The 22,164-nt window shown below is 41.6% G+C and overlaps 1 protein-coding gene across 1 annotated transcript in view; it reads right to left on the bottom strand.

Annotated features, from left to right (window-relative positions):
- The window catches only part of caskin1 (CASK interacting protein 1), a 107,184-nt gene that overhangs the window by 46,815 nt on the left and 38,205 nt on the right, over positions 1–22,164 (bottom strand). Inside the window, exon 2 of the mRNA XM_085351956.1 lies at positions 5,824–5,875. Coding sequence (XP_085208082.1) covers positions 5,824–5,875 — 52 coding nt within the window. The remainder of the gene's footprint in view (positions 1–5,823; positions 5,876–22,164) is intronic.

Here is a 22,164-nt window from a genome sequence, read left to right as displayed (position 1 = left end):
AAAAAATGCTTGGAGATCCACTGTTTAAACCGCATAGTTTTGGTATTCAGAAGTTAGTCCCTGCCTCTCTTGTGGGTGGTCTTACTTACTGGTTGGTCAGGCGTTGGAGCCATTTGGGGAAAAATGTAACCACAAGCAAAATTAGGTTGCTGTTGGAGTCCACAGATTCAGGACTCCTACTGCTCCTCTTTCCACAAGGTTAGGGCATGGTGGAAATGGTACAAGAATACAAATACCCAAGAGATCACTTAAATAAGAAGGTCGATCGGTCCACGTACTCTGGATACATGAAGGTTAATTCCCCACTCACCATGCGGACCAGTCTTTATCGTTCGAGCTCAGGTCGTCGACCAAAGGGCTGGGAGCAAGAGGGTCCTGCACCCTTCCAAGGACAACAATCTTCTGGACAGAGATCTCAGATGTCGTTCCTGGAATCAGTTGGAGCCACTTGCCAAGGTTGGGGGTCACTGCCCTGAGTGCTCAGATGTTCTCTAGCTAGTTAGCAATCACTAGTTTGTCCATATATATCTGGAAATTTCACAGGATCTTAGATCAGTCATTCTTGACCACCCTGGGGAGCGTCTCCCAGTTTGACCTCGGGACTTCCAGGCCATACTCGGCACAGATGTTCCTGTACACTATGCCGGCCACTTGGTTATGGCGTTCCATGTATGCCCTGCCTGCTGGCATCTTGCACCCTGCTGTTATGTGCTGGGTTGTCTCAGGGGCATCTTTACACAGCCTGCGCTTGCACAGACAAAACCCAGCCTCTATGGATCTTGTGCTAGGAGCTTGTTCCTGTGCTGCTGTGATTAGTGCTTCTGTGCTGTCTTTCAGTCCAGCCGCTGATATTATTTATCGATATCAGCTGCTATTCCATGCATTTCTTCCATGATGGCTCCCCTTCTTACTCCTGTCTTTCCTCTGGTTTCTGCTGCCTGAAGTATTCACGAAGCACACAATCACTTATGGCCATCTTCCTGATGTACACATGGACCTTTATTGTTTTATGTTGGATAGTGGTTGTGACACTCACCAGTCTTTGGCCTCCTTCCTTCCGCTACAGTCTCAGGATGCTGGACTTGGAATAAAACCCTCCATGCATGGTCAGGTGCTTCCTTGTCTTGATGTCACTGGTCCATCTCCTCCTTTGGCCACCCTTTCATCCCAGAGGGTATCTAACCACCAGCAGGGCATAGGTGCTAATTGTCCTGATCTTGTTCTTCCCATTCAACAGACTCTTCAGGCATTCCCTTACACCCTGTTGGCATTTGGTGGTTGCAGCTTTCCCAGCGGCCTCTTCCTGATTACCATTTGCCTGTGGGATTCCAGGATACTTAGCTATCCTCAATCTCTGCAATGTTGCTTTCTGGTAGTACAATCCTCTCAGCTCTATGAGAAGAGTGTTAATCACAGGGAGTAGGGCTCAATGTAAAAATGTAGTTTCCTGTTTTGGTTTAGGAAGCATTGTTTTATTTAAAAATGACTAAGTGGCTCTCAAATACAGTCCAGAATTATCTAGATCCATGCAAGTGTTCCACCTACTGTCATTTCCACCAAGAGTAACACGTTGGGATGCACTGAGAGATATAACCTAACTTTAGTTAGCAGTTCATGCATCTGAAAGAATGCACATCGAAGACACTCCTGCAGCAGCCTCGCTAGCTTGGCTAATTTTCTATCAATTTCTTGATTCCCATCAGGGGTCGGCTACGTTTTTTTGTGGTTCTGTTAGTAACACAAGAATTGTTGGATATGATTCACAGGCGAGGGTGCATATTAGAAAGGAGGAATAGAGAGCTAGCATGTGAATGAGGGTGAAGTGAGTCACCGGGAGAATTTAAAGTTGATTTACTGATCGTTTCATGGCCGTCGCATTCTGACGGCCCAATAACATGCACCTGCAGCCTGCATTTCCACCTCGGCACAATCCTTTACAACCCTCATTAAACCCAACTCAAACATAACTGTAACACAACAAAGAGAAGACATAGAAAGAATATCATAACGTCTCTCCTTTGTTGTTTTCTTGGAAGTGTGTTTCAGATGACGCTGTGGTTTTTTTTACCATCATAGATTGTTGTGAAGTGCAAAAAGGTGCTAGCAGGGGATTTACAGTATGCCGTTTGGGACACTCATTTGACGAATGTCTGCCTTAAAGCAATGGTTTATTTATTCATGCAGCTAATCTTTAAGGAAAATGTGCTTGTTATAAACTGAATGTATATTAATCAAGTAATTTTCATTTAACCATATTCCATTAAATTCAGCATTTTACATTGTACTCATGTAACAAACGTACAGGAGAAAATTTATTGTAATCAAACTAGTTAAAGTCAGTATTTTGTTTCACATAACCAGGCTTGAATGGAAAACTTGAGTATAAGTGATTTTTATAAGACAACTGCACAGATATATCTGATAAAAATGTTGCTTCCTTTTTATTTTTGCATGGTTTTAGTTATTTCACTGCAATGTACATGTCATTGTTGGATAGGTCCTTTGGCATGTTTATAAAGGGTGACGGGTCAAGTCAGCTTTATTTGTATAGCTCAATATGTCAGATCACAGGCTTGCCTCAAGGGGCTGCACAGCCTGAACAGTACGAAACACCCTCTGTCCTATGACTGATCCGGATGAAGAAAAATAGTTCTCTCATAATCTGTTCTGCCTAAGAAGGTCTGGAGAATTTCTTCTAGATGAGTGCCTAAATGCAGTTTGTCTTGCTCCATAGCATTCTTGACACTATCCGGTCGTTAAGTCTGACGTCACTAGCCGTGTCTGGGTCTAAACTCCGCTGCAGGTCCATTTATCAAACGATCACTATGGCATTACTGAGAGTTGAAAAACTGTCTAAAGTCTTTCATCTTTAATAAAATGATCAGCGTTCTGCTCTACCAGGTGTAACAGTTGAGTTTAACATCCAGGCATCCATGAAAACGGAATTTATGACATTTAACGGAGTTAGAAGTTAGCAGGAAGTTAGCTCGCTAGCTTCTATCTAAATACAATATAGCATGTCCTGACTGCGGGGTTTTGGAAACAAATTAAAACGTACAGCTCTGCTATCACTTCCAGCATAAATGAAGACAGAAAAGTAAACAGCAGTGACGTTTGTAGGGTTACTGAAGTTGGGCTAGCTGGTATATAATGATGTGCTACGTGACCGCTAGCGACACAGCTATGTTAGCATAATATAAACAAGCTAACTTTTTTTCCACTCGATAAAAGTTACCGTGAGTGTTCTCGGTGGTCAGGAACAAATGTAATCGCATGGCAGGATGCTGTAAAAGGACCAAACTTCAGCCAGGAGAACAACTGAGATAATCCATCCACAATACGAGGTTAGTCATTCATATACTGCTGCATGGGCTGGGCTGTAGTTACATCCTAAGGTTTTAAAAACTGAGCTTAAATAAATGATTAGCGGTAATAAAAGCCGAGGGAGGTCAACAGTGATCACTGACTGTTTCAGGAGCTTTTTGAGATAGAAGAAAATATAAAACATTAAACATGTTAACAACACAAAAGCCATATTAAACACAGACTACTTTAGACCCGGAAGTAGAATTCGTCGCGTCATCACTGAACAACCGGATGAAGCAAGAACAGTCTGAAACAGTCTGCTGAAGGGTTTAAGAAGCCTGCAAGAGCACTGAAATTGGTAGCATTTGATGCAGAATCTAAGCCCTCTGCTGTTTACAGGTTACTGCACCATAAATGTGATCCCGTATATCAGCGGTCCCCGACCTTTTTTGTGCCACAGACCGGTTTAATGTCAGACAATATTTCACGGACCGGCCTTTAAGATGTCGCAGATAAATAAAACACAAAAAAAATGATACGACCAAGACAAAAACTGTGGTATATTGTACATGTAATAATAAACACGAATCCATGGTGTAATTGTGTAACTTTATTAGCAGCGTCCTCCTGAAATGCGCCAACAACATTGAGAGTAACGTCCTCCTCTCTGCCCCTTAATACTCTCTGGTCGCTATGGTAACACGTAAATATTTATTTCAAAATAAGACACACAACTACAACACGGGATGAAAACCCTGAAAACCATAAATTTCACACCTGAGCCTCAACTCTTGCGGCCCGGTACCAAATGACTCACGGCCCGGTACCAGTCCGGGGCCTGGGGACCGCTGCTGTATATGACATCAAGGTATATAAACCGTGGTGGATTTCATATTAAACATGACCATTAAATCAAGGGATCATTGCAGGTACAAATGAGCCAAAAGCTCAGCCCACATCCCCAATACGGTCACCTCAGGCATACAACTCTGGCTGCGAGCACAGAAGCTCCACCCACTATTCAAATTAAAATAAATGTTTTGGTTGCAAGGGACAGCCAATCAGAAGAGAGATAGCTTACAGGGAATGGAACTAAAACTGCATGGTCTCTGAGGGACACCAAGACCTATTGGAAGATATAAGGGGATTATTTCGGACAACTAATCATGCAAAGCTACTCTATTACAGACAAAGATGAAGATGTATAGAGCTGGAGGTTAAAATGTAGCAACTCTGGATTCTTTTCCCTTCAACTTCAGAACAATAACCCATAATGACAAACTAAAACCATGTTTGTAGAGTTTTACAAATCATATCAGGATGCAAACAGGTACCAGACCTCTCTGTAGACCTCTGGTATTAAACTGTGGTGAGACATAGAGCATAAAATCACTTTTAAAGTTTTATGTGTTCCCAGGAGAACCCTGACTTTTGATTGAAGTGAAATTTTATCAGTTTTATCTATTTAACTTTCAATTTTTAACACATTAAGTTGTCATTACTCTAAAGCACCTTTTACACACTGACGCTAAAACATACTTAAAGATCAAACATGTAATATCAGGTCTATAAAATCAAATGAAAGAAATACCATTAAGTTTATGAAAACGATGAGAAGCATTTTTGAAACAGACTTCACTTCTGTCACATTATGCTGAGCCAGAATCCCAGATCAGCCACGGCTTCATTTCTCTTTGAAATACTCGCAGAAGAAACAGCCACAAACCAACCAAGGACGACTGAAAATAAACTGCACGATGAGTTTAGCGTTAACCTTCAGACTGCAATATGATCCATATGTGAAACACGGGGAAAAACAACAACATCATTGCACTGCATTTCCACTAGATTGCGTTAAAGTGATGTAAGTCGTCTCCACAGCCTGTTTAATGACGGCCATATCAACCCCTGACTTTTTTTTTGGCCCTCCTTTCCTCCACCTGTCTGTGTGAGCTGCCACTCACTTTGATTTCTCGCCAGTTGTAGCCTGCAGACAACAAATCACCTGATTTTTCACACTGAGAATCCCTTTTTTATGTCTCCCCAGCCTTTTGTCAAAGAAACAAAAGTCTGTCTCTCCAAATTGTTCCGTTACATAACACACCAGATTGCATGGAAGTGGGCCACAGTTCTGTTTGCAGTTTTGTTTTACCATCGTCTGGTGGATTTCAAGTGGCGGCTCCCCAATGAGAGCCGACGGGCCCGTAGCCGCGTACTGGGCGCACGCGATGCTTTCAATGACAAAATGGGAGCAAAGAGGTGAAAGTGCTTAGATGTAATACCTAATATCATGCCTTTAATACTCTCACACGCATAAATAAACACGACATTCTGAGCTGAGTGGTATATGGGCTAATCCCCCAGCTTTTAATACTGTAAAGAGAGAAGTAAAAGCACTATGATAATGCTGCTTCGGGATGCTGTTAAGCAGGAGAAAGGAGGGGGGAAGCTGGCCTGGGATGGGTACAGATGGGATGGAGACATGATATATGGAAGAAGAAAAGGAGGGTAACTCACCCATCTGTATCCTGGAAGTTGACATTCACTTTCTTTGCAGACCCGAGGAGCTCTGAAAGACAAAAAGAGGGAGCATGAGTGGATTTTTGCAGCCCTCAAATATGATAGCAAAAGCCCATCAGTACCTTGTTATGAGCAATATTTAACGTTTATGATTGCAACAATATTGTGCTCTAGAGGAACAGTTCATTCATTCCTGAAGCCAGAAACAGCATTTTCCACTTTTCCCCTCACTCATTTCCACCAAACGGAAGCAAAGATCTCATTATGAGGCAAACTGCCATCACATTTCCTCACCTGCTGTTTGCATGAAAGAGTGCCATTACTTCGAGTCCAGCCCCCCATGGTGACAGCACCCTACGTGTCTGTCATTCTAAATATTTACACCATTCAGAGCATGCTCGCTCATGTGTGTGAATTTAGGTAATGTGACAAACAGTAAAAACATATATGATTTACTCATGAAAGTGGCCACTTTCTCATTACTTTCATATATTGTTTTAGTAAGTATCCAAAACATACAAGTTTCATTTACATAATTTTTCAAGGGATCTTATATGTGTTTTTACTCTTGTATGCTTTTCATACAAGTTTCACACAAGACAGATACAAACTTTATAAGATTTATATATATCTTTTCCATATGGGTCTGCAGACATCCTTCACATGTAACTGTTTATCATGTTTCCAGAGGGTGGAGGACATGTTGGAACCACGGGACTACAGAATCTAGAGAAGCAGCATAAAAACAACGTCTTAAATGTATAAGACGTCCACGACAACCCCTCCAGTGGACCAAGATTGGACGCCCAAAAATGACATATAAAAGACGTCACTCCGAAGTCACAACGGGTAGCCAATGAGAAGAAAGATGCCTTTAAGAGAGGACGGCCTTAAAAAGCCAAAACTGCTTGTTTCAGACAGAGGATGAACTATAAAGGCTCCCAGGTCCCACTATAAAACAAATAAGGATTATTTTAAATGGTGACTCATGCAAAGCTACTCTAATAGAGTCCAAAAATAAAAATGAGAAGTTGGAAATCAGCAGAACTGGATGTTATGTTCAGCATGAGATGCAGGTTCTTGGCTTCTGACTTTTTTTACATTTCAACACAGCACATTTGAATCCACACGGTGTAGCTGCAATAAGGACTGTGCATTAAATCTGTGCAGGAGATAACCAAGCCCGACTAGGAAAAGTGTGCAGCATAGACTGGAATGTCAGATCTCTCCTGCTCATGGCATATAAAGTACAGATAATACTGAGGATATGAACTATACAGCATGAAACCAGGCTCGGTTATGAGTTATTATAATTATGTGCAGGGTTTTACTATAAAAGTACAAACTGAAGCTATGATGCTATGCTAGAAATCTTTCTATTGAAAATCGAGCGGTTTCAAATCTACACTGTTTGTCTTTGCTGCCCCAGACTGACAAAGAGAAAGCTGAAATAAAATAATAAAATCACGTTTTAATAGTTTTGCCTCCCTAATGAGCGGAACGATCCTCATGTTGCAGAGACAATGAGGGAGTACCTTAAACTTGCATTCTTTTTAAGGGCCAGCAGGGGGCGACTCCTTGGCTGGCAAAAAGTCTTGATATGGTGTGAACTTTGTGGGCCCATTCACTGGTTTCAAGCCACACTGAACAAACCACTGAGTTCATTTTGTGTATTTTTGTCACAATCACAGTCAATCACAGGGGATAAATCAGGAAATGCTTAGAGGCTTAAAACCTGACAGTCACAAGTTGCTAGCCGAGGAACACAGTTCCTCTCAGCCGGTTAGTCCATCGCACACTCATCACATCTGGTTTCAAAACACACAACATGAGTCTTCCCAACAGGAGAATTCAAACCAACTATTGTGGCGATGGCACTGTGGAACGTCCAGATTTAGGTCAAGTTCATTGTAAACACACACAGATACACAATTACTGGCTTGAAATAACAGATGCAGATCCATGCATGCTGTGGCGGGGTGTAGCTCAGCTGCAGGGGTGCAGCACATGCAGGCACACACATGCACATCCACACGCATGCATACAAGTTTAATGCTGCACTAAATCTACAAGCACAACTGCTACTTTCAACCTCATTATTTTTCATTTTCTGCCCTTTGTTTTTATGTCTCTTATTAGCTGATGGTGCAGAACTGAGGCACAGCAAGGATGAGCTTGCACGCTCCCTTCTTTCTCTCTCACATTTTTGCTCTTTCCACAAACACACACGCACACCCCCTCTAGGGTGCAGGAAACAGGACAGTCCCTCTATTGTAGGGGAGACAGCTCCCAGCACCACTGGGAGAGGAACATTGATTTCCTAACAGGCTATTTCTGGCCACTTAAATGCAGGAATTCACTTTTTTTTTTTTAAATACAGGAGCTTTCAAAGGCACAATGTACATCCTGTGTGTGTGTGTGTGTGTGTGTGTGTGTGTGTGTGTGTGTGTGTGTGTGTGTGTGTGTGGACAATAAAACCTGATATATTTCCGCTAACTTACATAAATACTAAAGTATGGTGAAGTTCAAAAAGTTCAAAGAGGACAGAGAAAACGCATAAAGCTCACTTTTTAAAATTTTCCTGATAAACACTGAACAATCACCGGCTTCTCCCCATAAAAGAACAAAGTCTTTGAGACAGACCAAAGTTATAGGAAAACGCCATCTGGATATATCTTGACGCGCGCTCAGTCATCCAGGTCAGGAAAGTTATTCTGTTCATCCGTTTTACATTTTTTTAAAACTTTAGTCCAGATGAACAGAATCAACTTTTTGGGGGCCTGCTATATACTGCTCTTTCTTATTAGCTGGAGACCCGTTGCCTCAAGCTCTAGTTTCTTTATTACAGCTAGCTTGTCGATTAAGCTAACGTTAGCTCCATAAGCTGTTTAAAAACACAAAATCGGATTTCTTACTTGATGACCGAACAACAATGTGCTGAAAAAGCCAGTTGTGAGCATCTTCAGTTGTTGACATTTACATCAACTAGACTCAGGAATGTTGAGGTTACTATCTACACAAGTAGACTTAAAAAAAATTAATTTAAATGGTGAACAAGCCCAAGTGCTCCAAAAGAAAAGACTAGGGATGGGTATCGTTTAGGTTTTATCCGATACCGGTGCCAAATCGGTACTTTTGAAACGGTGCCGGTGCTCAAACCGGTGCTTAAAGAATGGAGAACACAAAATTGGTCCAAAAACCTCCCATGTTCAGCTGTTTTTTTGTAAAAAGATAACAATGTTAGCCTTTCCTGCAGCTATGGGGCATATATGGTATCACTCTTGGCTGGAAGCAGTGCTTAAACAATGGAAAAAACATAAACTTTGTCCAAAACCTCTCATGTTTAGCTGTTTTCCACTTTTTCTTTGGTCATTTTAGCCTTTTTGGCCAGGGTGAAGGGAGCATCTGCCATCAAACAAGAAGACAGCCGCATGTAGCTATGATGATGTTTGCTAGTTCACCTTACATGCATTAATGCAATAACGTGGTTAGCCTACTCAACGTAAATTACACACGAACAACATTAAGCTACTCACGCAGAGAAGAACGGCTGTTGCTGCATCATCATCCTCATCATTTCTGCTACACTGGCAGGGCTAGGGGCCAGGACTCTCCTCTTCGGGTTTTTGGGGGATGTTGCTAACTCCGGGTCCGATAACTGGCACCACACCCGCAGTAGATGCGCTCGGTGTGAGGTCTCGCAGCAAGCTATCAAATACGGTGCATTTCTGGGCTTTTAAAAAAAAACACTATGCGTCGCCAGGTGTTTCATCGGATTCGAGGTGTTACCTCCTTTGACAGTATCACAGTATCAGCTTAAAGCACTTGTTGCTGCTGAGTTTGCATATTTTGCTGTGAAGTACAGCCAGACTTTTGACCGCTTCGCCTTGGACATTTTTAATCTGTAGCTCTGCTCTAAAAGAACGTACATACCTGGACCCGCCTACTATCCTCGGAAACGTAAAATGATTGGCTAGAAGTGTATCACAGCTCAGGGAAAAAAAGCACCGAAATAAAGCACCGAAATGTGCGCTGCTTTTCGGTCTGGTTACTACCGTTTATGTCAGAACCGGTGCCATCATGGCACCGGACACCGGTACCCATCCCTAGAAAAGACCATGCAATGCTTTTAAAGGGTAAAGGTTCACCTATGAGGTCCCATCAAACAATGAAACCCCGAATACAGGACTGGAAATGATCAGAACACATCTGCTGTCAGTTTATAGTATATTCGTGATTCTATCCATGTTTAACAAAAACAAGTAACTACAGGATTTTAAGGTACAATAGGTAACCAAATTTGCCACATTTTTCACTGGATAAAGAGGAAGACTATGAAAAGGAAACACACAAAAAGCAACTCTTGGATTTGTTACCAGGCATGTCATACGAGAATGTCATAGCTAGATGAACATGCTAGCATGCTAGGGGTTTTGGAAAGGTAACAAAAAAAGGAACCACCAAACACTTAACGCTTGTACTGCCACATGTCTACTGCTTTAACTCATGGATCACAATTTACAGGACTATTAACCAAAAATAGAAGAAATCAAAAGAGCAGTTTTTCTTCAACATGCATGCAAAAAAAGAAAAAAGAATAAATGTGTTTTTCCATTTACATCTAAACAAATTGGTTGGCCTGCCTCCTTGCTAGTATGTTGAGCATCAGCAGCAAAATTGTGAGTGAACTGAGGCCTTTTGTGTCCAGAATTTGGGCTGAAAATTTGTCATAATGAATATTGGGGGGAAAAAGCTATCTGAAAACAACATTAAGGATCTCCAACAGCATTCAGGAAAGTGACAATGAAAAATAAGTCGGTTCAGCAGAGTCTACACTCATAGCGACACATGATGAGGCATTAATAATTCAGCATTTTTACTGTCAGACTACATAAAGGGCTACTACAGTCAGGACTACTGTAGTCAAAACAGTTCTGGGAAAGGAGGAGCAACATCCGAGCACAAAACAGAGCAGGTATCAAGGACAAACGATATGACTAAGACAAAAACTGCATGAAAGTTGTCAACCCACCTCCACCTGGAGGTGGGTTGCAAAGTGGCTTGCAGATGTGCTTGCAGCAAGGCTAAAGCTCTTTAGAGAAAAACATATACAGATTTTCCAAATGTGAAACCACATGTAAAAAACTGTCACGACTACTACTGTCCATGCCTAGTCTGCATGTGTGTGTGTATAATGTGAAGTCACCCAGCCGAAAACAGCTCAGGACTCCACATTCACTGAGCTACCGTTATATAAGATGGACCAACTCTCTGTCATACTTGGAGTGCTGAATACTGCTATTCTAACAAAGCCGCTGGCATCTTAGAGATTTGAATATAGTGATCTTTTGAGAGAGCAGTCTCACTTTCAAAAGATCACATTTGGAAACTTTGTCAGGATCTTTGGCATCACCAATATTTGTTGATTTGAAAATCCAATATATCGCTTACTGTGTTTCAGACACACGACACAAACAGATTTCTCTAATGTTTTATGTGTATCTCCTTGCTATGCTTACTGACACACATGCATTCAAACAAGCTTTATTAATAAGAGCGAACAACAAAACCATCAGTTTTCCTTCTCAGCAATAGGTGTTTCCTGTATTTTACCAACCAAGACCTGCCTGAGGGAAAGACCGGACCTGCAGTGTAAACCTACATGGAATATTAAAGAATACAGCACCACAGAAAATTGCTGCTCACCAGCTGATTCAATTCTGAGTTTATTCTAGCTTCAGAGGCAAAACTTCTCTGAAACTGCTGGAGGCTGAAAAACTGTGAACTACAATCTGTTATTGCGAAGTCAATTAAAAAGGCTCAAAAAGAGAAAAGACATAAAATATATCTAATATAAAGAAGTGGGTTTAAGAACGGCAAACTGTTTGTTTGTACTTGGACTGTTTAAGCTATTTGTAAGCTTGAGGCAAGTGCCAAAAACTGCAATTCCTGGAGTGACCACTGGAGGCCGGCTCCAAAAAATGAGTCCGTTGGCTCCCATGTTTAGATGCCCGAATTTATAGCCATACAATTACACTCATAGTCTAACACGAACAATTATTTTTGTATCTATGGAGAGTTTCCCATCTCATACCAACTGTACAGAGGGTTTCATTTAAATACTACTAGGGCACAGCTTGTTGCTCCAATAACTCAGGTTCATTGGTGTTTTTTTCTGTTTAGGGTATTTTAATATAATTATATGACAAATATCTGCCTTAATTTGTGGTACACAGCATCTACGAAGTTTTTGCTTCACTCTTATTGAGTAAAATTGTAGCATTTAATCAGTGTTTTACCTGAAACTTGAAAAACTAGCATCTTTCCATTGCACCAGATTGGTCATCGCTAAAGGTGACCTAGCATGCTGGCACTAGCCGACATCGTAGCACTCTGCCCTGTATCCACATGTACTCGTCTCTGGCTCCAAAAACCAACATGACAGGAAACAGTAATATTAGGGATTACAAACCTATGGAGTTCACATCCATCGTTTATATACAACCTATAGGATGAACCCAAAGTTAATTTAAAAGCCTTCTACCTCTGCAATCCTTCTCAGGTCCTGATGTTAACTGGGCTGCTTCCCTTTAGCAGGCTTGTGTAAAGGTGAAAGGTCAATGAGAGCTGAAAGGCACTGTGGCTCCTTTAAATTATACATGCCGGCGAGAAGGTGCATGCTCAAAAAGGTTAGATTTATTCATATGGCTAATATTAAACACAGTTGGTGCAGCTAAAAGAAGAGGCTGTTGTTCTTAGAGAGGATTATTCTCAGTCTGCTGATCCTCTGTTTTCTTGCCTGTGGCAAAAAGGGACCGATGCTATCATCATGGGAAAGGAAAGCGAACCGTGTCACTGCTTTTCTCTTTATGTGTTCACTTATGTAATATCTGTCCTGGGAAAGACTGTGCCTAGTGTAAAGATTACTTTTAGGCAATGCCATTTATTGTTCTATTACATAAAATAGTTGTTTGCTGAAGAAAAGGCAGCTTCACTAGCTCTGCTAACTAGTTGTCTTTGGCTCTTTGTTTCTTCTCTCTGCATATTTCTGTCCCCTTTGAGGATGGAGAACAGTCGTTCTGTCTCTGAGAGCAGACCTGTTGTCTTGGCCCTGATCGATCTGTCCCACTCTGACTTTTTCCTTCACCTTTTCCTCTTTCCTGCTTTCTTCTCTCACATTCTTCCCCACAGGCTCACCAATGAGAAAGGGAACAGCACTTCTCTGCTGTGTCAGTGAATCGCCTTTCCTCTCTCCATTTTTCAGCTGCAGCATGTAAATTACACTGGCAGATGTTGGAGCACGGTATGCCTTCATGCATTATGAAGGTGGACTCTTATTCTTTCTTAAACATTTACCCAGAAAAATCAAATCAGGAGCGTTTTACCGTGTCAGAGTAACTTCCCCTAACTTGTTTAAATGCTACATTTAACCCATGAAATGTCCCTTACCTGACCTTTGAACAGTTTTGTTCCTAGTATTTGCAGGCATGTGTTTATGCACAGCTTTCTAAAGGTCCCACCGCAGCATGAGCACTGGGCCATCACTGAATCTTTTCTTTTTCAGCCATTCTGTTGTTTCAGCCTCACATCTGACTCCAGAATACTTTGGTATACAGAGGACTTCATGGTCAACTCAACAGCTGGATGCCCAGGTCCTATGGCTGCATGAGAAGCTCAAATCATCACCCCTGCATCTTGACTATGCTGGGTTCAGTTTTTGCCAAAGGTGGCGCTGTGCCTCTCTACTCCAGTCTCATCTATCCAAAGGACGTCATTCTGGGAGTCTTGTGATTTGTTCAGATGCACCTTTGCAAACTTAAGTCGTGCTGCTCTGTTCTTTTTAGAGTAAAGACTTTTCTTCCAAACAAGCCATACTTGTTCAGTCTTCTAATTGTACTGTCATGACCTTTAACATTTAACATGCTAACTGAAGCCTGTAGAGCAGAGAAGTCAAACTCGTTTTACATTGTGGCCCACATACAGTCTAGTTTGATCTTAACTAAGCCGGATGGTGAGTTCCTGTGTACTTCATTCACTGTCCTGTAATTATAAAATGTTCAGTTTTTGTTCATTTAAGGGAAAGCATGTACAGTATGTGGTATTTTTTTAACTTGCTCTGAGCTGTGCGCGGGCTGACTTTGCAACAGCAATAAGTGACAGTAAGTATGTTTACCACAATGTACACAAAACCATGAAAGGTTTATGTCCTGTGAAACACCATCATTGATATTTTAAGTTAACACTGGTTTTTCTTAGTGGTACACGTGATGCATTGTTGGGCAGTGATGACGGGCTGATATATTTTTATCTCATCATGTGGAGATGGAAAGGTCCTTGCACACTTTCATGTTCGTATATTTTAGGCTCTTTCTACAAAGTTTTTTTCTGCAGACTTTTAAGTGCTATGATTGGATGTTATCTGAATGTTCCTTTGAGGTCGTGATTAACTTATCCTCTTGGATTTATATGTCCACAGGCTTTTAATCAAATTTCCTAATGCAGCTGTTCATCTTTTCGGACTGATAATGAAAGCAAGTCATTTTGTCTGTCTAAGCTTATTGCAGCCTGTGGGAAGGATATAGAGTCCTACCGATATCAGATTCTGGTACCAATATTTGTTGATTTAAAAATGCGATATTCCAATATATTAGCCATTATTTTTATTTTTTATTTTGCCTTCACTTTCTTCCTGTTAAAAGAGGGTTTTTCCTTCTCACGCTTGCCAAGTTCTTGCTCATAATGCTTGTTATTGTAGAGTCTTTACCTACAATATAAAACACCTTGAGGTAACTGTTGTTGTGATTTGGCACCATATAAATCAAACTGAACTGAATGATCAAACAGCCTATTTTAAATGTTGATACTAACAGATCAGCAAAAAGCTGATAATATGAATTAGTTAACCTCAACTTCAGGGTTGGGGGAGCTGCAGGCCTCGAGGGCCGGTGTCCTGCAGGTTTCAGATGTGTCCTTGAGCCAACATAGCTGATTTAAATGGATAAATGACCTCCTCAGCATGTCTTGAAGTTCTCCAGAGGCCTGGTAATGAACTCATCATGTGATTCAGGTGTGTTGACCCAGGGTGAGATCTAAAACCTGCAGGACACCGGCCCTCGAGGCCTGGAGTTGGACACCCCCTGCTCTACTTGAATCACTAATTTAGATGGTGGGAGTTAAATAGTAAAACAGACTGGTTCTTATAGTGCTTTTCTACTATATGTGTAGACTGTATTATCTGACACGCTGGCATCTTTAATATGAGCGTCCACCTTTATAATGGAGACATGGATAATAGAAACCCTGGAAATTCAACAAGGTATAGAAGGCAGTGTTCATGTCTGGTGTGTGCTGCCTGAATCTTTGCTTTGAAGCAAGCTCTCTGCGGCCTCCTGCTTCATTTCATGACATCATAAAAGGGCATGGCCACCCCCATGTCATCAAATAAGGATACAAGCTTTGTACGAGGCATCATATAAGGACAGAGAGGGTAAGAGTGGGATCCCTGCCAACATCATCCTCTGCCTGCCAGATGTACACACAGTAAATCAGCCAACACACCCACACACACAAAGACACAGTTCTGCATCATGAACGTATACACATGCAGTGAGAGGCAGCTTCGCTTCCAAAACACATTTACAGACATTACAGTGACTTGTGAAAAACACTGACTCCTCAATATATAACATTTAGCAATAATAATTTACAGTGTAGATATTTCTGCGTGTGTGTGTGCACGCGCATGTTTCAACACTGCAGGAGCTGTTTGATCCTCATTGACCCTCTCTTTTTCCTCCCTCCTTAACAACACTTCCTGGTTGCAATTTCCTAAGCAGGTATCGTGCACGCGCGCGCACCCACACACACACATACACACACACACACACACACACACACACACACACACACACACACACACCATCTGCTCTCAGTTCACACACAAATGCACACTTCTAAAATCAAGCATGTGGATGTGAAAATGCACATATACAAAATATTGACATTTTATTTTGCATTTTTACATTTCCTCATTTCCAGTATGATTCAAATGCTTACCACCATAAATAAAGCCAACCGCTGAGCCGACGTGCTGGCCAGCGATGTGTCAAACTCTGGCTGCAGCTGTCAAACACTGTATTTTCAATGTTCATAACACATGCAGTGATACTCAAAAGTGGGCTGATAGATCAAATGTGCAGCGCTGCAGGAACTCAGTGTTCTGCCAAAGAGCAGGTCCAGCTAGGGCTGCTCGATTATGGCAAAAATGATAATCACGATTATTTTCACTGAAATTGAGATCTCGATTATTTGACGATATTTATTTAACAATAACAAAGTGTTGAATAATGACTTTAAAGATTGTCAAAAAATAATATAAAACAGTGCAAATACTGATAACAGTGCAAATGTTTACAATATAAAAATCAATGAAAAATGTAAACTTCTATGTTTAGTGAGCTTTGCAGTGTTGCTCTGTGGTGCAGCTACATTGTAGCAAAGTTTACACACTGTGTCCACTTGATCCACGTCTGACTGAACCCATAATGTTTCCACACCACTGAAGTTTTTTTTTTTAACCTCTTTTCAACCAACAGCAGTCACTCTCCTCTCCAAATAACTTCTGCTTAGCTTTCCGAGCTTCCCTCGGGTCCTCTTAATCAGCGGTCCCCAACCCCCGGGCCTCGGACCGGTCCCGGTCCATGAGTCGTTTGGTACCGGGCCGCGAGCGTTGAGGCTCAGGTGTGAAATGTCTGGTTTTCAGGGTTTTTATCGGTTTTCAGTGTTATTTTGTTATCGCTTTTATCGTTTACTCGGTTTTCCTGGGTCTTTTCATGTGTGTTATGAATAAATCTTTTTTTCGGTACCGGTACTAGTTTTATTTTGTTGTATTTATCCGCGACACCTTAAAGGCCGGTCCGTGAAAATGTTGTCGGGCATAAACCGGTCCGTGGTGCAAAAAAAGGTTGGAGACCGCTGCTCTTAATTGTTGTGACACGTGTTCGAAATGCAGAGAGGTGCGCTCGATTTGCCACACGGAGCAGCGCGAGAGTAAAGCACGAGGGAGGGGCTAATAATCGGCTCAGTCATTTTTAATGATCGTTGAAAGCCCAGATCGTAATCGTGATCAAAATTCGATTAATTGAGCAGCCCTAGGTCCAGCCAGTGATGGCGTAACGGCGGGAATTGGAGGTAACTTTGGTGTTAGCTCCACATCTGTTGCTGTTTCCATCCAAGTAACCAACGCTTAGATGGAAACAAGTCGTACTGCCCAAAACAAAGAGCTGGGTGGAAGTGCATGACTTAGGATTGCCAATAAGACACATTTTGATTACTTGACTTGTCTTTCTCCATCAAACTGTTTAATTAAAATTCATAGCTTAATGTTTCCTTCCTCTATTAAGTTATTACACCTGAAATCGTCTACTGCTGCTGTTTCACAATAAAAGGATTCAACAGTGCTTTTAATGTGAAGCAGTCAAATTTTACCACGACTGACTTTTACTGAATTGTGACTTTAAAGTTTCTGTGTTATTCTGACATTTAAGGTGCAACACATTTACGCCTCCATGTAACACAACCATGGAGTGTTTATTAAAGATAGACATAGCCACCAAAATATAACCCACTGGTTGCCATCTTTGTGTTCTGAAATCACAGCCGCCTTCTTCTTCCCCCTCACAGCTGCCAAGTACTTATTCAAAAGGGGGCATCTTATTCTTTGCATTGCCTTTCTAATATTGTAGGGATTAAACCTTTCAAAATAAAGTGCTTTGATGCAACTCTTGCATTGTTGACACTGCATTCAAAGCACAGCCTGCTTTGTCCTCCTCTTTGATTCCCATATAGCTATGTTTTGTTTAGTAGGACTTGGAGCTACTAAAAGACCATGATTTCATCAAGAAAGTCTTAAGTGACTGAGAGTCATTTTTCTATTGATTCCAAGGTCTTTTTCAATCCAAGGGAGCTGCTCCCTGTTGGCTATTGAAAAGAATGCATTTCTGCACTGGCTTAGGTTTTTAGAGCCAGAGGCTACTTCTATATTTTATTTACAGCCTGTGCACAGACTACAGACCAGGTTAAAGGAACTGAATTCTTAAGTCCACCTCTGACAGAGGCTGCCTTGAAGCCCCTACCTATACTCCAGACAGTTGGTGGCAGGTGCACCTCCACCCAGAGGGTTTTTATCTGAATTTAAATGAGTTGGAGTGTGTTTTAAACACTACGAATAGATGCTGGCATATTTTGACATCATCAGTCTTGGTTTCACACAGAGGCTATAACATTCAATGAATTGCACTAAAGCTCCAGATGCACTCTTTTAATGTGTAACTCAACTCTATTAACAATTTTAGCAAGTCTAAAGCACTTAAGTAAAGCAATCACCCAAATAGTTGTGCATTTTATGCTGTATCTTTTCATTAGTGTTATTATATATGTCCTGCAAACGCACATACACACACAGACACACACACAAAGCCACACTAAATCACGTTACAATTTTGTTGCCTGCCGCAGCAGAACTCTGGGAAAATACTGATTTCATGATGTTGCTGCAACCTCTCATCCTGCAGCCTAACTCTGTTCTATCCTTTCATACACACACACAAACACACACTCTGGGTTGCATGGAGGCGGTTGCTAGGTAACAAGCAGCCTCTGGCTCCTCCTACACATGTAGAAGTGTGCTGCACACACACCCTCAAAAACACAAGGACTCAGACTCACATGCACCCACACAAACACACACACAGTAAAAACCATGACATAATGAGAGCGGTGACAGTGTGACGTCCTTATTTCCACATGAACTGTCCAAAACAGGATCTGCTTCTTCTGCAGAGGATCCGAGCGAACACTAGAGACACACACTCTTCTATTCAGAAATTCAGCTGACACCTGAATCCAGATCAGTTGAGCTCAGCTGTTCAGTTCATTACCACGTTTTTATACTCATCAATTACCGTATCAGCTATAGCCTTTCTCTCTTTGCCTTCAGCCCGTACTTGAGGCTGGTAGCGAGCGCACTGCCTGTGCATTTAAATAACTCTCTAACAGCCCGATCCTCATTTTCAGGGGAGCCCCGTGCAAAGCAACGCAAAGGGGAGCGCTAAGTCATTAAAACAGAAGGCGGTGCAATTATAATCATAGACATGCAAGCAAAACACAAACACATTAACTCATAGAAATGACACACCAGGGATAAACAACAGCGTTCGCGCTACAAATGAGTGATTCTAATTTAAGTTTTTGTGGTGTGTTATTTCAGTCAAACACTGCTACATCAAACAGGCCATAACTGTGGGTGTAATAAAAAAGAAAACATCAAACAAAGCAGTGAAAAATTCAATCGGTTTTGTAATATGAAGCGGGAGTTATAGAAACACAACACAATTAAAAGTCATTTGTAGTGCATGGGCACTGTGTACTCCCCAGGTGGTTGGCAACATATGGCTGGTTGTTGCCAGATTAAATCAGAGACACCAGAAACCTCCTTGTGATCACTCTGGTTGATAGCAGGTTGTCTTGGTTACCCATAGTTTCCATGGAAGACGCCAATTTGTCTCCAAACACTTACCTACTACTGGCAGAGCGAGGGAAAAACACAAATTTTGCCTTAATGCCACCGATATATGAAAAGGGACACGTTTCACACTGAAGGCTAACGATCTCGGTTTCCTGTTTCCATAGCTAACAGTTACCATCGCAGCAGGCAGCCTGCTACCAGCCAAAGCAGTCACGAAGACCTCAATTTCACCCAGCAGTCTCCAGCCAGTTACTGTGGCATCACTGCTAATGTGGATATCAAACATTTAAAATTGCTCATGTTTTCGTTTTAATAGGTTCTTGCCATACATACTGGGTCCAGCAAAGACTCCCATAGGTCCCACAGGACAGCTTTGGAAAATGTGACATGAGGACATCAGACTTTTAACTGAATTTGTTTTTAGGTTTTACAGCTTTTCTTATGTCATTCATCCTACACCAAAGGAATTAAGTGATAGATAAACAATAAAGTGACAGAAAAGCATCTGTTTCTCACTATCAACTATACGAATATCTGTTTCTCAGTCGTTCTAAAAAAAAAAAACTGACTTTTTTCAAAAAAAAAAAAAAAGAAAGAAAAAAGAAGCATTGAAAACAAAAACAAAGGCTGAAATCTGTTTTATAATTACAGGACAGTCCAATTACAGAGCTTTGTTTCTTACAGTTTAAGCCCAAAGAGCCATGCTTACAGATTTGTTTACTACAGCAGTGTTTCTTTATCATGTTGAAAAACTGAGAATTACTCTTGAAATCAGGCTTTCTTTAAAAAAACTAAACAAAAAATAAATAAAACCCTTTTTGACACCAGGAAGGAAAAAGTGGAGTTTAACAGGAAGAAACTTGCAACAGAAACTGGCTCAGGGTTAAGGCAGGGGGACGGGACAAAAGGCGGGGTGTTAACCTGTAGGAGACCATTTGGTTTTACCTGTCAGGTAAATTAAAATGACCTATGGCTGAAACATTCACGACAAACGCAGCAGTTATCATTATTAAATTAGAATGAATGAAGTAAAACAGGTTAAAACAACTATTTATATCTGATCACTATCACTTGCCACCCAGTTGACCCCCTCACCATCACTGTCACTCAGGGTGTTGCCATGGGACAGTCTGATTGATTGACAGCAGCACTGTGAGAAAGCGACAGTCAATGATTGCTCTCAGCCCGACCACACATGATGGATGCATCGTAATGTGATCAGAAGAATGGAAACAAGCCTGTGTCAGTGTAAATACACGACCTCATCGTGAACACCCGCGCAAGCTAAGCATGCACATAGCAGGTACACACACACACACACACACACACACACACACAATGATGAGCATTGTTCACAGTGTGCCAGAGGAAGTCAGAGGTGCAGCCGGATGAATTCATTTACTATAAATACACACATCACAGCCTCGCTAACTCTCCACTCTCTCTCACACACACACACACACACACACACACACACACACACACACACACACACACACACACACACACACAGAAGAGCACAAACACTAACAGAAGCATCTCTGTGTGCTTCCTCGCACACATGTGATCCTGACACTTCTGAGGCCTTCAGCAGGGCAGGCAGGATGAGAGTGGAAGATAAAGCACAGGATGGAGGAACACAAAGGGTGTGTGTGCTGTCTTTGTGTGTGGCTGTGATACACTGGCTGCCAGATGAAGCCAACAACCCAGCCAGTCTTTCTCATTCTGTTACCTGATCAGTTACTGCTGCTTCCTCTCTCATCTTCAAACCTGCCTCCTTTTCTCTCTGGTTTGCATCTTCTTCCTGTCCTCTGTACTTCCTCCCTTCCTTTCCTTCCTTCCTCCTTTCCTTTTCTTCCGCTTAAATCTTCGTGCTGACACGTTCTTCTGGATGATCTCCTCCTCTATTGTATTTTTTATAAATATACTGTGATAAGTACTACTTTCCAGTGATTCTGAGGAGGACCGCTGTTATTGAACTGGGCCTTATCTCCTAGCATGAGTGGCTAACTGAACTAATGCTACAAAGCCTGAACACCTGCAGATATCAGGAGCAGGCGGAGAACAGTTGTCATCGTCTCTGGTTAATGATAAACAGTCGGATTCTTACATAAAGCGCGTTATACAATGTGGCTCATTCAACCATTTGTGTTATTCAACCCAACTGTATTATTTAACACTATTCAGTGGGCTGAACATATAGATAATCAGCTAAAGCAGCAGCTACGATGACCAATGACACTTTAACATTAAGTAATTCTGAAGAACTGACATGAGTCACCACTGAGTCATTGCTTTCACCGCGCTGTGAGCTACCTGGTTATGCTTTGCCTCTCTGGAAGGATGGTGATCAGTGGGCTCTGTCTATGTGCTGGTGGTCTGGGTCTGCTTTCTCCTCTACGGTTCTGTTGCTGCTCGTTCCAGGACAAAGTTTTCTTGTTCTTTCTTGTCTTTAAGTTGATAACATTGCCACAATACAGACCATCACCAGCGTTGACTATCGATATTTGGATACCCATGAAACACTCAGAATACCCACAATGCAATACTCTTTGTCAAAGGCTTCAGCAGGTACTTTCCATTCATGTTGGGGTTAACATGCTACTTTAATCTTGCACCACGTATATTCTTCAGTAATGCAACTATTACCTGCGTGATGGGCTGACGTCACCTACCCTGTGTTCTCGCGCTACACCCAGTTGACTTGTGTTTGTGTAGCAGGAAGTGAAAAGTAATAGAGCAGCCCATAATATGAAATATGAATCACTTTCAGTTTTATTGAAAACAAGGCCAATAACATGCACCCAGGCCAG

Source organism: Diplotaxodon limnothrissa, linkage group LG4, assembly GCF_057381915.1.
Source record: "Diplotaxodon limnothrissa isolate DT_005_m linkage group LG4, D_limnothrissa_male_GT1.1, whole genome shotgun sequence".
In the NCBI taxonomy this organism is placed as follows: Eukaryota; Metazoa; Chordata; class Actinopteri; order Cichliformes; family Cichlidae; genus Diplotaxodon; species Diplotaxodon limnothrissa.
This window is presented reverse-complemented; position numbering and strand designations above follow the sequence as displayed.